The 16,074-nt window shown below is 42.1% G+C and overlaps 1 protein-coding gene across 3 annotated transcripts in view; it reads left to right on the top strand.

Moving 5' to 3' along the window:
• The window catches only part of DOC2B (double C2 domain beta), a 590,856-nt gene that overhangs the window by 428,862 nt on the left and 145,920 nt on the right, over positions 1-16,074 (top strand). For all 3 annotated transcript variants that reach the window (XM_083173977.1, XM_083173978.1, XM_083173979.1), the window contains one exon: positions 3,485-3,611. In XM_083173977.1, coding sequence (XP_083030103.1) covers positions 3,485-3,611 — 127 coding nt within the window. The remainder of the gene's footprint in view (positions 1-3,484; positions 3,612-16,074) is intronic.

Here is a 16,074-nt window from a genome sequence, read left to right as displayed (position 1 = left end):
TATTAATTAAAATATAGTCTTTATCAAAGCTCCACACCTGGATAAAACCTTTCTAATATATATATTCCATATATTCAGCTTTGCACTTATAACTTGCTGCAAATAAATAAATAAATACAATTTTAAGTGTTCCATTAAGTGGTTGTGAGTAAATCATATGTACTGTGTGAAAGTCTTTAAGTCTCATACTGTATATAGAATATCATCCACTGTGGTGTTTCTGGAAACTGCATGGCTTTATACATTTATATTACCTAATTAATATGCATAATGTAAGTGGTATTGATGTTATTGTTGATGTGTATTGATGATCTTGTTATTTGTGTGTTACTGATAGCTTGGAGAATTCATTATTGAATTATTTATAATGATTAAGTTAATAGATGATTTGGAGTCACATGGTGATTGAGAAATAACAGATATTTCAAGAGAAGTGAGATACCTGGTGATTTTTGGCAAGGTAAAAAAAAAAAGTATTTTTGGAGTACATTGTCATAACAGCTTAGATGTCCATGGTATTGTTGTATAAGGTGATTATTTAGGAATAAGGCATAGAAAGATGCCACTTAGAATATGTACATATATTAGTTGTCGGTACAGTACTGTACCTGGTATTTAAAATATTAGTTATTCATTTTCCTAATTCAATATGCATTATAATCCTGGAGGGGAAAAAAACAGCAAGTTTCACAATTAGCCATTTCATAGGAAACTAAAAATCATATTGAAATTCAACCATTATCACAAATTAATACGTTTGGACCAATCATCTTCCCATCCCTGCCCCCTTCCCACATCTGGCTATCTCAACGGTCCCCACTGCCTCTCTCCCCTCTCTCTCTCTCTCTCTCTCTCTCTCCCATCTCTGACACACCCCCCCCCACCCCCCCACCCCCACACACACACACACACACACACACATCATTAATCTGTCTCGTAGTGTGAAAGAAAAATAGTAAATCTAATGGAGAGCATGTGTATCTAATTGACATGGCATAAAAAATGATCACACATAATACAGATAGATATTTCTATACAAGCTGATTTTAAGCTACTGTACTAATTGAATTTGCTCACTTGATTAACTTGTAAGTTACGCCAGTTTAGTCTAATAGTTTCATGTTGGTTCTAAACTTTGCACTGTACTGTCAAAATGTACTGTGCTGATACTGTATGTGACAATGGTAGGAAAAAGAAGATAAATTGTATTTATCTGCATTCTTGTCTGTTATGTAGACTAACGGAGTGATTTATTAAAGGTTGAACTAAATCATTCACATATAAGAGACTGTAACTGATCGTAATCTATTCAGTAGTGAAATCTTACCAGACATTAACTCATTTCATGTCCGGTGCTAACAGTGGGTGGTCCAGTTAAGCCATCAGGTTAATAGGTTTATATTATTCATGTATTGATTTAATAAAATCAAGAAATGAATGTGATGCCAAAATGGTTGGACTAGTATCAATTTAATTAATTATGAGGAAATACTAATTATACAAAAGGGAGCGAGGCAATATTTAGAAATGAATTATACTGAAGGGCTAAAGCGGAATAGTTTATTATAATGAAGGGGCAGCCTTCTTTATTATATGAAAGGCAGCATGAAAATGATTATACACTTTTGATGCTAAAAGTACTAGTATGCACTTTACGAATGTGAATTCTGCTATTTGTAGCTTTGTCAGGGCCGCAGGGTTTGGCTAGTACATATCACTGTTAGCTTTGGGTCTCGCCTATCCTGGTTCGTGGGTCTGAGGATTTTTTTAAGCTTCTTGTCAAGAAGACAAATATAGAGAATAGAAGGTGAACCAACACCACTACTCCTGGTGCTACTATGAAATGAAGCATATAGGGGGTTATTTTGGTTCACTCTTTCTGCCAAAATCCTTCTTAGATGGACAAAACCATGTGCACTGCGGGTGGTGCAGATATAACATGTGCAGAGAGAATTAGATTTGGGTGAGTTATTTTGTTTCTGTGCAGGGTAAATACTGACTGCATTATTTTACACTGCAATATAGATCTCAATTTGAAGTAAAACCCCACCCAAATCTAATTCTCTATACACAAGTTACATCTGCCCCACCTGCAGTGCACATGGTTTTGTCCATCTAAGAAGGAATTTGTCAGAAAGAGTGAACCAAAATAACCCCCAGAATCTCGATATGAATAAAGTATATAGACATTTAAATATGTGGCAAGTGATCTGTGGATTAGGCCAGAAATCTAATCTAGTATATGAAGAGAAGAAAAATGTATAGAATGGTCACTGTGCCTGGTGCTATATTTTAATAGGATTACCAATAGTGCTTGCTCTTATTTTAAAATGAGCACATCTTTTGTTGTCATTGGAGAGCAAACACTATTGGTAATCTTTTTAAAAATATAGCACCAGATGCAGCGACCGTTCTATACATTTTTCTGAGTATCTCCCTAGAAGAAAGATTCAGGTACTAAGTAAACTGGTCTCAAGCATGATATAGTTGCTTAAACCTGCACTTTACCCCTTATCTCTATACCAGTCCCATGTTAGGAATATTGCCAGAATATGCCATTTGCTAATGTCTTATGCGCTCTCCTTTTATCTCCTGCTATCTGAAATTCCCTACATCCATACTGTATGTCTCCTTTTCAATTTATTAGAATTTGTCTCAGCAGTACCTATCTTCCTTTGTTGTTGCTCCCCATCTGCTTCCCACAAAGCCAACAACAACATCATTCATACATATTAATTATGAATTCAAAATACCTGTCCACGTCCTTTTATGCTTGGCTACACACTTAAACAACTTGTACATACAATTTTCCCTCAGCCCAGAACATATGATATTGAGTGTATGCACTGTCCAATATCACATACGACCAAACAATATATAGTATTGTTTGGTCATATGTGATTTATTATTGATCCTGTACACACTAGAACAACCGTATTGTAAGAACAGTGGTCAAATCAGAACAACATATCGTCTGGTTGTCCAGTTGTCCTTGCACACTCAAAGCCACAAAATCTTAAAATGCTCTCTGAGAATGTATTATTTTTTTATTGCCATTTGCCCTATTCTTACCTATTCTACTGACACTCCACTTTGTCCAATGTCCACTAATTTCAACCATGCCCTTTTCAAATAAAAATGTAAGATATATCATGAGCAGGGCCCTCCCAACCTGTTATTTTGATGTTTGCATTTATTTCATTTATTTTGTATGTTGCTGTTTTATGTCTTGCTTTCGACATCCCCATGATGTCTTATACATTAATAACTAGTAATAGTGTCTGGTAATATTGTCTATGATGCATAAGAGACTGTTCAACTGCGCAGTAGGAGTCATAAATATTATTAAAGTCACATATCCTAAAGCAACATATGTAATGTATTATGCCATGTTATACCTGTACATTGTCATTCCAGATTTAAGTCAAAATGGTTGAAGATTTATTCATGATCAAATGTTTGTTTTCTCTTTGCTTGTATCTAGAATTTCTGTATGTGATGAGGATAAGTTCCGCCACAATGAATTCATCGGTGAAACAAGAATTCCTCTGAAAAAGCTGAAACCGAACCAAACCAAAAATTTTAGCATCTGTCTAGAGAAGCAGTTACCGGTAAGTGACCTTTGCTACTTGTCTTTAGTGTATAATGATGAGTGGCCATTTCATTAAGAAAGTATGGGGGGAGTTTGAACCAGCATTAAGTGCATATGCTGCATATAATGCTGTTAACTGTAGGGTTTAAATTTTTTTTTAATTACCTGTGCAATTGGAGCATCCCACTGCGTAACGCTCGGGGTGGCTGTCCCCTTAAATCTCCCTACTGTGTACAGTGCAGGTGATGTGTGACTGTGTGTCAGGTATAAATCGCCCATTAAGCCGCTCTGTCTACTTTGCCAGCCCCGGACCAGCGTTGTCCTATCCTTACAGCAGGGACGACCCTGACCCTGCTGCTGGTTCCGGGCTGCGCATGACTTCTCGCGATAATAGCGAGATCTTCTGCATGCCAAGTGAGCCGGCCGAGAGGGAAGAGATTGACGGCGCATGCGCAGCATAGAGGGGGTTCTGATAAGGAGAACCGAAGAGGCATAAAATAATGGCTCTCCTTGTCGGCTGAAGGGGGTTACATCAGGCGGAATAGGGTGCCCGGTTCCACTTTATGCAGGAGAAGCAGGAAACAAAAAATACAAAACAATAAAGGGCAAATGAATACATCTGCCCCTTTATGTATTATTTTACAATGGAGTAGACACAGTTGATTGAGGCACGCCTTCATACAAAATAGGGTGTGTCATCAATGAATGTGTATGTTTCTATTATTTAGGAAAAGCCGAAATATAGATTTAAATAAAATAATAAAATGTATCTATTAAAGGCAATGCATTGTAGTATCGATTTTATTGGTGTGCATAACTAGGGAATGCACAGCACACATTTACAGTAATCTAAAAATACTGTCAAATGTCATATTTTTAATTCATATCAAAGTAGCAATAATTATTATATTTGTACTATATAAAAGAGTAACCCCACAGCTGGGTATTATTATATATTAAAATCTATGTATTAGCTAAATATACTGTAAACAGCTAACGTCCATCTCTTAGCTGTCACCACTGCTGAATATGCGCTATCCCCATGCGTTATGGCAGGGGATAGCGCTTCCCCTGATCTACGACACACTTTATGCAGGTGTTAAACAGGCGGCGGAGCGGGGCAGGAGGCATATCGCAGCAACGTTATTTTAAAAAGAGCGCCTGCGTCTTACCTTATGTATAATCCGGCGATGTGGGGCTTCGTTCTTTATGGAGCCCCGTCCCGGATCGCCATCTTCTTCTGGCGCTGCGGGTCTCCTGTTTCATGTTCAGTGCCGCTTGTTGGTCTCCGTTATCTTCAAATTAAAACAGCGCATGCGCCGGGTACACAGCATCCCCGGGGAACATTACCCGGAGCATGCGCAATTTTAATTTGAAGACACCGGAGACCAACAAGCATGGAAAACTGCACATGCACATGCGCCGGTGTCGGAAACTGGCACATATGCATAACAAATAGCCGGGGAGGAGCGCACACACGTTATGGGAGGATGTACATCCCCGTCGGGTGGGGATAACGCACTCCCATAACAAAATGTTTACCAATAATAAATTTGGGTGGACTGCAGGGCCGCTTCACCACGATAAAGTGGTGAAGCGAACCAAGATTAATAAAGAACGTTAGGGACATGTTAATAAATCTACCCCACAGTGAGGTGCGGAAGCTGCTGGAGGGACATGTACGGTGAGCTACTTGAGGGATAGAAACAGATGTGTTTATAAATGGCACTTACTCTGGACATTTTGTGTAAGGGGTACTACTGCTGTAAGCATTATATGTATAAGTGGCAATACTACTGTGGGCATTATGTGTAAGTAACACTACTGTGTGGCATACATGTATAAGGAGTACTTCTGTGTAGCGTAACTTGAATAAAGGACACTAGTGTCAGTTAGAACGTGAATACTATTGTAATTTGAATATTGTTTTAATATATAATATTGTTGTAATATAAATGAGGGGCACTACATGCAATTTAATGTGAATATAATTGAGCTACTGTGTGGTGTCATTAGAATTGGGACCATTGTACCTTTATAAAGTATGGGATATGCAATTATTTTGTAGTTTGCAAGGGGTGCAGAAAATCCTGTCACTGGTCTGGGCTCTGCCTAATGGGGGGGGGGGGGTGGGGGGTCCGGTGGCAGGTAAAATGAGTTCCACCACTTTAAGCCCTGCTGTAACCCCATATGTCTGGAGAGGCACATATGGAACATGCAACTGCAACTGAAGTGCAGTCGGTACTTGTGTATTATCATGGCGTCAGTGCGAGCAGCGTAGTTGGCGTAGTCAGAGCTACGTAGTCAGCGTTAGCCAGCGTAGTCATAGTAAGGCAGCGTAGCAAGTGTAGTCAGCGTAGTTCAAAGTAACGAGTAAAGCTGCCGGCGTTCACATGGTTCACTGGGTTAGTTGTGCTTGCAGACGCCAGAATAGCATTGGAGGACGCGCTTCACATACAGCACCAGGAGCCTTCAGATCCCCAACCCTGGCGGACGCCGGCAGAAAGGCACTCCATGTTAGTTGGATGCACGAGCGTCTCATACGCAAGAGCATCCCAGACACTCTGCAGCTGTGGACGTAAGCCCTGCCCGTCTCCGCTTCAGTGAGACAGACAGGGTTAGGGGGTATGGCGCACATGCGTCTTGTGCACAAAAAAGGACAGGATGCATTTGCCAGTGCTCCATGTCAAATTCTTGCAAATGCCTCCATTTTAAACCCCCATTATCCACGTCAGCCCGAAGCGTGGCGAGCAGACACATTATGCGTCCTCCCGACCTGTTCCTACCCCCACTATCCATGTCGGCCTGGAGTTGATTTTATAAAGTGTGATGAGCGTAGCAAGCAATCTCTGAATCTGGGTTTGCTGTTGTTCAGCCAGCACCAGGCTCTTGGTGCGGTCCTGGTTCCCATAATACAAGGGACAAAAGGAGTAGGGGTCCCCGTATTTTGGAAATGAGCACCGGGCTCAGACAGCCATCAAGATAATGCCACAGCCAACCTGTGTTTGGGCAGCACATGGCTGTGCTGGCCGGACCTATGACCTCCTCCTCCCTGCACTATGATCCTCTTCCGGGTGCAGGGAGGAGGAGAACCCGGCGTAGCAGCACTGGATAAGGGAGGAGCCGCCGGGGCCCTTATGGGACCGCTGACTCTCACCACAAAGAACAGCTCTTAACGCAAGAGCTGTCCTTTGCCGTAATTATCGCATATGTTAGTTAGAGCATATGTGATTATTATGTAAGCAAAGGGGCTGGGCTGCGGATGTAAGAACATCCTGCCCAATGTCCGGACTGAGTATTAAACACTGTCTTCCATTTGTTACCTTCATTGATGCAAATGAGGCTATATATACTTAACAAATCAATCCTGGAAAAAATAGTGGTAACTGAACAATATAGAGATTAGTGGCAACTGGTATTCTTTACCATGATTTTATGCAGGCCTCTAAAACCAATGCAAGGTTTGAGACTACCATCTCTCTTGTTAACAATGAAACGCCAATGCCCATCTGGGATTAATAGGGTCTAATGAACCCCTTTTTGAGATATAATCGATATAATCATCCATGGCCTTAGTTTCGGGGATAAGCAAGGCATATAACTGTCTTTCAGGAAATCAGGTTCAATGGAGTGTATGAGTCTACAATTTAATATTGCCATCCAAAAGTGGGCTGCAGTCAAGTCCACAAATGGTGACTGCTGGTGTAAGATTGCTAAAAAGAATGCCAAGGGTCTGCACAAGACTAATATCTAAGATGTTCCCAGTAGCTACACTGTCCAAGAATGTGGATACACTGGACATCTGATTATTGAAGGAAAACTGGGCTTGTGTTAACATGGAATTCTTGAAGGGGACTAAAGGCCTGATTAGGGTGCTGGCTAATCTTCTAGGGTCTACTCTACGCAAACCCAGACGATTTGCGTAGAGCAGAATAATTCCATCCAGATAGTGGTAGATGCTCAAATTATAGTAGTTCAGTAATACCATTCAGGTGCATGCAAGGGAGGGGTTAATACTGAGTAAGTAACACAAGACATTGGTTCCCCCAGCACACTGAGCGGTATTAGTAACCAATATTGAACACTACATGATAGAATTCAGAGATATTGGTTACATATACCTGCGCAGGTGTATGATATGCCCCCAAGCCACGTCAAGGCTTCTCTGTATATTGGGGGTCCCTAGCGCTATATCTAGGTGCAGGGTGCGGCACCCCAAAAACTATCATAAGCTAGGAAGCCCAGTGCGGCATGCCTGTAAAACACTATAGTGTTAATAATTAGTGATAGGAAGCCGAAGCTATATATAAAGAGAGAAAGATCAAATAAAAAATGGAATGCAATTAAAATAAGAGAGAGATAGTGTCAGTGAGGGAAAAGTGTTAATAGAATGTAAGGGCATGCCGCACTAAAGCCACCCAGCCCATCCAGTCCAGGAGCACCGCACCCCACACCACCGTTACCCTAAATTGGGTCTACAATTAACCAGCAAGGAGCCACGTGATAATGGCTCCTTGCTTCATATATATGAACTAAGAGCTACCTACCTTGGAGCAACCCCAGACTACTCCATGTGGCATATCAGGACCTCCATCTCCGCCTAATACAATCTCCCTTCTGCCTCTAACAATATACATACAGATAGTGGTAGATGCTCAAATTAGTTCAGAATAATTCCATCCACTGTCAGTGGACCAAAGCCTAAATGCAGTACATTTCAGGGAAATTCATGCCTTGTTTATGGGCCTGTAAATGAGGCTGCGGAGGGTCTGATCTTCAAAGAAGTAATTCAGTGATGGTAAGGCTTAGTCATGACAGTTTCCTATTGAAATTAATGCAGATCTAAAGCTGCATGTACAGCTAGTGTCCTGGCCCTAGCAACAGCCAAAACCAGAAACCGCCGCAGCTGCCTGGAGTCCCGGTTGCCTAGCAACTTCCTGGAACAACAGTGCAACTTGCATGACTCGGCCTAGGCAAATGGGAACTACAGTGAAGGAGAGCTGCGATTGCACTATTTGTTTGGAGGCTGATGTGGAGTTGAACATAAGTCAGCTGTAATTGTTCACTCTGAGTAATATCTTGGAAGCAGAGATTATGCAATGTTGAGAATGTTTTAATACACCTGTATCTGCAGACTTTTTACTACCTTTATGCTTCCAATGCTATCTAATATTCCATCATACTGTGCACTGTATGGCTTTATCATTTTGATAGAGCTACTGAAAGTTGCAAATTAATGTTTATGTCTGTTCCCATAAATTGAAAATGGGCCTGATTCAGACTTGATCGCTGATCTGCAGAGGGCTGTGAGTAGATAGCTGACGCCCAGCTAGAAAGAAATGTAAATTTGCAAGTGAATTGTGAATGGATCGCTATTCACCTGAAAATCCATGCGCAATTCAAAAACCATCAATGATTTTTCCAGACTGTGCAAATTTGAGTAAGTCTGACCCTTCCACAACTCTGCGTCTAAAACACGCTGATTGAGGCCAGTGCTGACATCACAGACCCTCCTCAGAAATATCTGGGCCCGCCTGCATTTTTTCAGACACACCCAGACAACTTTAGCTTTTCACCCCAAACGCGGTTTTTTTTTGTCAGTCAATTTCCGGTTTTCCTGCATATGCGATCCATATGCTTTTTCTGTTGCTATTATGCCATGATAATCGCTCGATCTGTAAATACACTGACCAGTGATCAATGCTCAGTCAGGCCCAATAAGGTCATTAAAGAAATATCTTTCCTTGTAGCACTGCACATGTATTTGTATATATTTATTAAAAAACCAATGCAATGAGAACTTTGACATTTTAATTCCGTTCCATATTTTGACCTAACTCTGTTGTCATTGTAACGACCGTTCCCCTCCCCTGATCTCTATGCCTCATCATCCATTGTCACTTCATATACTGGGCATTGGACAGATTACTCCAGGTCTTGTTTGAATCCCTAAAGGGGTATACACACTGAGCAATCCCTGAAGCTACTGATATCGGTGCCGCATGGACCCGGTAGGTGCTTACAAACTTGCCGGCAGGGCTGGTTTCTGCAGCATGGCCCTCCTAAAGGATCACCTTTGTAGTAAAAATAGACCATGCTTGCACAGTCTATTTTCACTTGCGATATCGATCTCGCCGGGCCACGCTTCGGTATCTCAAGACCCTCAACACTGTGCGATTATGTCTAACTCTCCTTACGTTTTTGACTATATAGTCAAAATCGTAAGGAATGTTAAGCAAAAATGACACCGTATGTACTGTATGCCCCTTAAGAATTGCTTACACTTTTAAAACGGATTCTCGGACAGATGTATCAAGCTTCAAAAAGTGATAAAATGGAGAGTGATAAACAACCAGCCAATCAGCTGCTACCTCACAAGGTGGGTTTGAAAAATGACAGATAGGAGCTGATTGGCTGGTTGTTTACTCTACATATTATCACTTTTGAAGCTTGATACATCTGGCCCTCTGTCTGAAATGTCAGGACACTCTGATCATCCTGAGGACTCTCCCTGTGCTCAGCTTCTTCTTTGTCCCAGCTCAGACCATGGCACCATCATATTACAACTTCTTCTGTGATGAAATATTTAAATATGCCTATGCTCTATGATATTGTTTCTTGTACAGTATCACCTTTATGCATGCTGCATGCTGCATTGATGAGTTATTCATTTAATACCAAGGAGGTGAAGATGACCTTTCATAATTCATTTATTACCTGAATCATATTCTTTTTAAATCTGATGATGATCAAGAAAGATAATTAGCTGACCAAAAGCTTAAGCACATTCCACCGTACAAGAAGATAAAACTTCTTCAGCAAGAACTAAAGTATATTTTCAGATTTAATACATTTGCCTCTCATAATCTTAATGAGGACTTCAAATTGAATTGCTCTATAAAATAATTTTAGCTCTCCAAATTTTTAAGTTTATTTTACAAATTATTTTATTGTGTGACCTGGGGTTCACAGATAGTAGCACTCTAATGTCCCTCTATTGTTAATGATTTTGATGGATATGTAAACTGTGTATTTTACCTTTTCACTTTCAATTATTATTTCTTGACCATTCACCTACGGGTGTGGGATTCCGACGCTCAGTATACCGACATTGGAATCCCGGCTAATGGTACTCCGTCAGTCAGGAGAACGCAAAAAAGACCCTTACAGGCTTGCTGCTCTCGCCATAGGTTCTATTATCCCTCTATTGGGGCCGTGGACCCCCATGAGGGAGAATAGCCCCTGTTGGTTGTTATCCTTGCTGTCAGGCAGCTGAACAGTTGGGAATTTGATGTCGATATAATGACCAGATATCCGTCACCCTCTCCTATTTTGCATGTTCAGGGCTTCTATATAATTCCATTATATGCAATTGTGGTATTTTAACATCATATACACATTTATTGCTGTTGGTTGTTTAATGTTAATCTACTATTTGTTGCACATACTATTTGTATATGCATCTATATACATCCACATATTCTGATTTTGTCATAATCTTATTTGAGTATCAATCACTCCTACAGCTACTACAGCTTCAGTGTTCTTTTATTCTTCTGATACTTCTCTACTAGATTGTGGAGATGATTATGATTGTGTTATTCAACACCCCCCCCCCACACACACACACACACACACACACACACACACACACACATATATATGCCATCTGCAAGCAAAAAACTTTTCAATATAATTATACAAACATCTCTACTTTGTCATTTACTAGACTAGTAGCCTGCTCTCCAATAATGGGATCAATTGGTCTCCTCATCTGGTATGTGACAAGTATTAGCGGTGTCTGAGATATGTACAGTCTGACTGCTATATTCTGCTTGCTGGCAGAACCTTTTAATATGAAAATATAGACTTTGTTTGTGACCTTGGTATCTTCAATGGTGACACTGATGATCAATTTGGTGTATTTATCTGATATATGATGTGCAGTTCTTTGTTAATAAATACATTTCTACTCGTAATGTTATGACATCTATTATTATCTTATTAAAAAATCCTGCTTAACAGGATGTATGGGTAGTATACAAATTAGGACAGTATGTATGGATGGTTAGCACTTTGCAGCCTAATTTTTGGTCAGATATTATACACTGTCATACAGTACAGTATGTATCAGACTAACATTAAGCTCTGTGATTTTAGCTGCTATACTGTACTTATGCAACAGTCCGGCCAGTCGGGATCCCGATGCCGGGCTAATGGCTGTCGGGATCCCGACTGTCGGAACCCTGTACCACACCCTTTTCTTGGTCCCAGTGGCTCTGCCTGCATGCCATTATTTCATGGTGGCAATGGGGGATTAGTATCATGCCATAGTACTGCAATATGCATGTACTTGATATGCATGTGTACAGGGCTGTCTTAACAGCAGTGTGGGCCCCTGGGCAAAGCAATGCACTGGGGCCCTTACCCATTCTCCCCTCCTAGGGTTGGGGGGTGCTATCAGCAGCAGCTTTGATGTCCCACGGGTGGCAGGGGGTGCTCTGTCTTCCACTCAACATGTAGGACCTGGAGCAGTAACTTCTGCTAATTACTCCTTTATTGCACAGGTGGTGGGAGGGAGAACACGAACGTGTGGAAGGGGGCACTGAGCTGTATGAAGGGTCCCTTGTAAATGACTTCCAGGGAGGTAGGGGGTGTTTTATACGCAGGGGAGGGTTGGATAATGGAGTGGGCTTAATATTCGTAATTTTCTGGTGGAAGGGCAGCTTGTTTGACTGCAGTTATCGCCATTATCTGGAAATAGATTTCTTAGCCTTCAATAGTATAAAAACCTAGAGTCCCAACTTTCAGGAGGTACTGGGGACTTGGGGATCAGAGATCAGGAGCCAGAGCAATCCATTGACAAAAATATAAAACTGTACACCAGACGTTTGGAACTGGAGCAGGGACCGGCTGCTGGAAGGCTGATATCTCTGGTTCTGGGCATGATAGAGACAAGCCGCTAGTGTCAACAGAAAGGGGAGAGTCCCAGCTTTTGGAATATACTCTCAGAAAAACTCTAAGTCAGAGACAACCTGAGAAATATGACTGGGAATTGCAATTAACAGGTCGGATGTGGACTGCTGCTTTGAAGTTGGATATCTCCAGTTCCCCAGGGCCGATTTTCAAAATTCTGGTATCCCTGGAAAAAGGGGATCCTCAGCTATCAGCATAGGGCCCTTATACACCTGGGGCCCCTGGGCAAGTGCCCATTAAGCCCATACGAAAAGACGGCCCTGCATGTGTAATGTTTTCCATCCTAATTAGCTTTTTTGCACTTCTGAGCCCAGTTCCAGATACATTTCTACCTTTGTGTACTATGTATATGTACACTGCCACATTTACCAATATTATTTGGGGCTTTATTAGTGTATTTCTTCTCACATGCTTGAAGATTGTTGGAACTCAAAGGACGCATTTCGTCCATTTTGGTGCTTTTTTTTTGCCCAAAGGACATTCACTCTTGACTTAAATTGGCATTTACTTGGGCTGTGCCTGGTACATGTCTGGTCGTGCTTTCCTAGGTGAAAAGTTAGTTGAAAATGCCTGATGACTGCAGTATTGAATTAGCTATGCTCATGCTTATGAGCAACGTTATAGTATGGTTACTAGGATGTTATCCACTTAGTAATTAATTTTTCTTTTTGTATTGATCCCAGTTCTTCAATCTCTTATTGCTTGTTCACAAGTCAGTTCCACAGTGTAAACCAGACCATATGTGCTCAGCAGCATTGTAAGCTGCACTAAATATCAATAAAAATCATATATATTTTTTAATTACCATCAGGTTACTATATTATGTTGGTATAATAAAAAAAAAAAAATGTTTTTTAATTCTGATTGGCATGTATTTTGTGTTACTCCCAGCTCCGTCTTATACTTTTTCTTCTAGTTTTTCCCATTGGGATTAAGTGATCCCATTCTAGTTAGCGTCTGGAGCGTCATTTTTCCTTTTAGCGCTCAATTTTTGTTTTAGTCTTTGTAAAATAAACAGTGCAAGTTTTGGATATACTTTGAGGATAGTTCCAATTATGCATACCGTGGTGAAATACAACCCTGAAGTGGACCCCTTTCCTTTCTGATGGTGAAAAAGTCACTTCCATGTGATCTCAGGATGTGTGGTAAGACACTGATATAGGCACTGGTTGGTTGTGAAGTGTGACACTAACCTTATGCTGCCCATACACTTGTGAGATATTGTATACAATCATTTGATTTCGGCCAATTTTGGCCGATAAATCGAATGATTGTATGCATTTTTAAGGGACTTTTCGACGCAATGCGCTGGCACACCGTCGAATGTCCCGTCGACAGATATTATGTACTGCACATAATATCTGTCGAATTGTAGGAGCAGTCGCATGTGGTTTTTAACCACATGCGATTGCTCGAATACAATCCAGGGGACGCATTCAGCGTTGTGGGGCCCTGTGTGAGCGGGGACCCTAGGGACTGCTGGCGGCGTACCTGCCTCTCGTATCAGGGGGCGGCGGAGTAGTGTAGCGCTTGCGGGTGGCGGGAGTCAGTGGTGGCGGGAGAATTGTTTAAAATACTGGGCTGCCCTGTGATTGGTTGAGAGAGCTCAGCCAATCACAGGGCAGCCCAGTATTTTAAACAAATCTTCTGCCACCGCTGACTCCCACCGCCCACAAGTGCTACTGCTAGCATACACTACTCCGCCACCCCCTGCCCGCCCAAACTTTGGGACTGAAGTAGGGTTTGTCTCCTGTGCACCAGAAAAGAGAAATAATTTTACACAATAAAATATACCTTTTATTAGGTTATCTTAAAACTGTGATATATCACAAACTACATAAAACATTGAACAAGGTGAATACAGTGCAAATTAAAATTGCATGTGCGGTGTCTGCATGTACTGATCTTATCAGACCGATCTCTAGGCAATAAATCAAAATGCTAGTTTGCCTCTATATCTCTGGCACCCATCTCTATATATGGCGTATAAGCCTATTGATCAAGTTGACTGGGCTGGATATTGCTGGACAATATTTTATCCTAGGGTTGGATCTGTGTCCTAAATATGGCTTTTCTGGTGCACCACACATGAGACAAACCCTACTTCTGTCCCAAAGTCTGTAACATGTAGAACTCCAAAGGCCCATAAATACTGGGCAACTTTGAGCTGAACTCAGCTCAGTTTTGTCGCTTGAACTGCTTTCAGCTCAAACAGCTCAGTGATGAGCGCTGATGTGCACTCCCGCATCATTGCTGGCCTGGCCGCTCATCTGATGGTATTATTAGCAGATGAGCAGCGGAGTGGGCGGCTTTCCATAGCGTCATGCTATGGAAAGTTGTCCACCCCCGGGAAAATCGCTAAAACTGAGAAAAAGCTCTCAGTGTGTATGCACTGAGCGTTTTTCAGCCCAGCGATTTTCCCTATTATCAACATACACAATGGGCAAAATTGCCTGGTGTGTATGAACCTGAACTCCTGGAAAATTTCTCTCACATCCACATAGTTCCCGTAATGGGCCTTTATAGTAAGTCTCCTAGAGGGTCAGAGGATTGCCAGGTTGGGCAGAAAGCTATTGGTATTGATCATTGAATTCAGCCTTTTTCTACTGCTATCCTATTATCCATTTAATCCACTCTTTCATACTGTGTTTTTCAAGAAACTGTTTCATAAGGTGGCCAAAAATTTATTTTTCTTTGAGGTTTAGGAAAGCTACCTTCATTTTGGCCTCGTCACTGCAGGACCAAATTTGGGTACTTGTGAGTTATCCGGGCTGCCGATTTTTTCATCGCGCCCGAAATCGTGGGCATCGCGTCGGTCGTGGCCGTTATAAGGGGCCGCGACGCGATGCCCGCGATTTCCCATAGACAGTAATGTTAAAAGACACGATGGACCCGATTTCCGACCCGATTTCCCATAGACAGTAATGTTAAAAGACGCGATGGACCCGATTTCCCATAGACAGCAATGTTAAAATAAAATGACAATGTGAAATTGGCCAATATGGGCATTTCACATTGAATATGTTTAAAAAAAAATGTTTCATGGCCCCCCCCCACCGTTAACGCCACCCCGCTATTGACGCCAACCCGAAGCGTGGCGAGCGCAGCGAGCCCGCGAGGGGCGGCGGTACGCGTCCTCCGACCTTTTCATACTCCTACTATCCACTAGGGCATGGAGTGAGAATAGAATAGTGTGGCGAGCGAAGCGAGCCACCGAGCCCGAAGCGTGGCGAGCGCAGCGAGCCCCGCGAGGGGACGCGGACACCTGTGAAGCCCGCAAGGGCACGCGGATACCTGTGAAGGTATCTGCGTCCCCTCGCGGGGCTCGCTGCGCTCGCCACGCTTCGGGCTCGGTGGCTCGCTGCGCTCGCCACACTATTCTATTCTCACTCCACGCCCTAATGGATAGTAGGGGTATGAAAAGGTCGGAGGACGCGTACCGCCGCCCCTCGCGGGCTCGCTGCGCTCGCCACGCTTCGGGTTGGCGTCAATAGCGGGGTGGCGTT

This window comes from Crinia signifera, chromosome 2 (assembly GCF_055691185.1).
Source record: "Crinia signifera chromosome 2, ASM5569118v1, whole genome shotgun sequence".
In the NCBI taxonomy this organism is placed as follows: domain Eukaryota; kingdom Metazoa; phylum Chordata; class Amphibia; order Anura; family Myobatrachidae; genus Crinia; species Crinia signifera.
The sequence above is the reverse complement of the archived record's forward strand: the minus strand, read 5'-3'. Positions and strand labels throughout refer to the sequence as shown.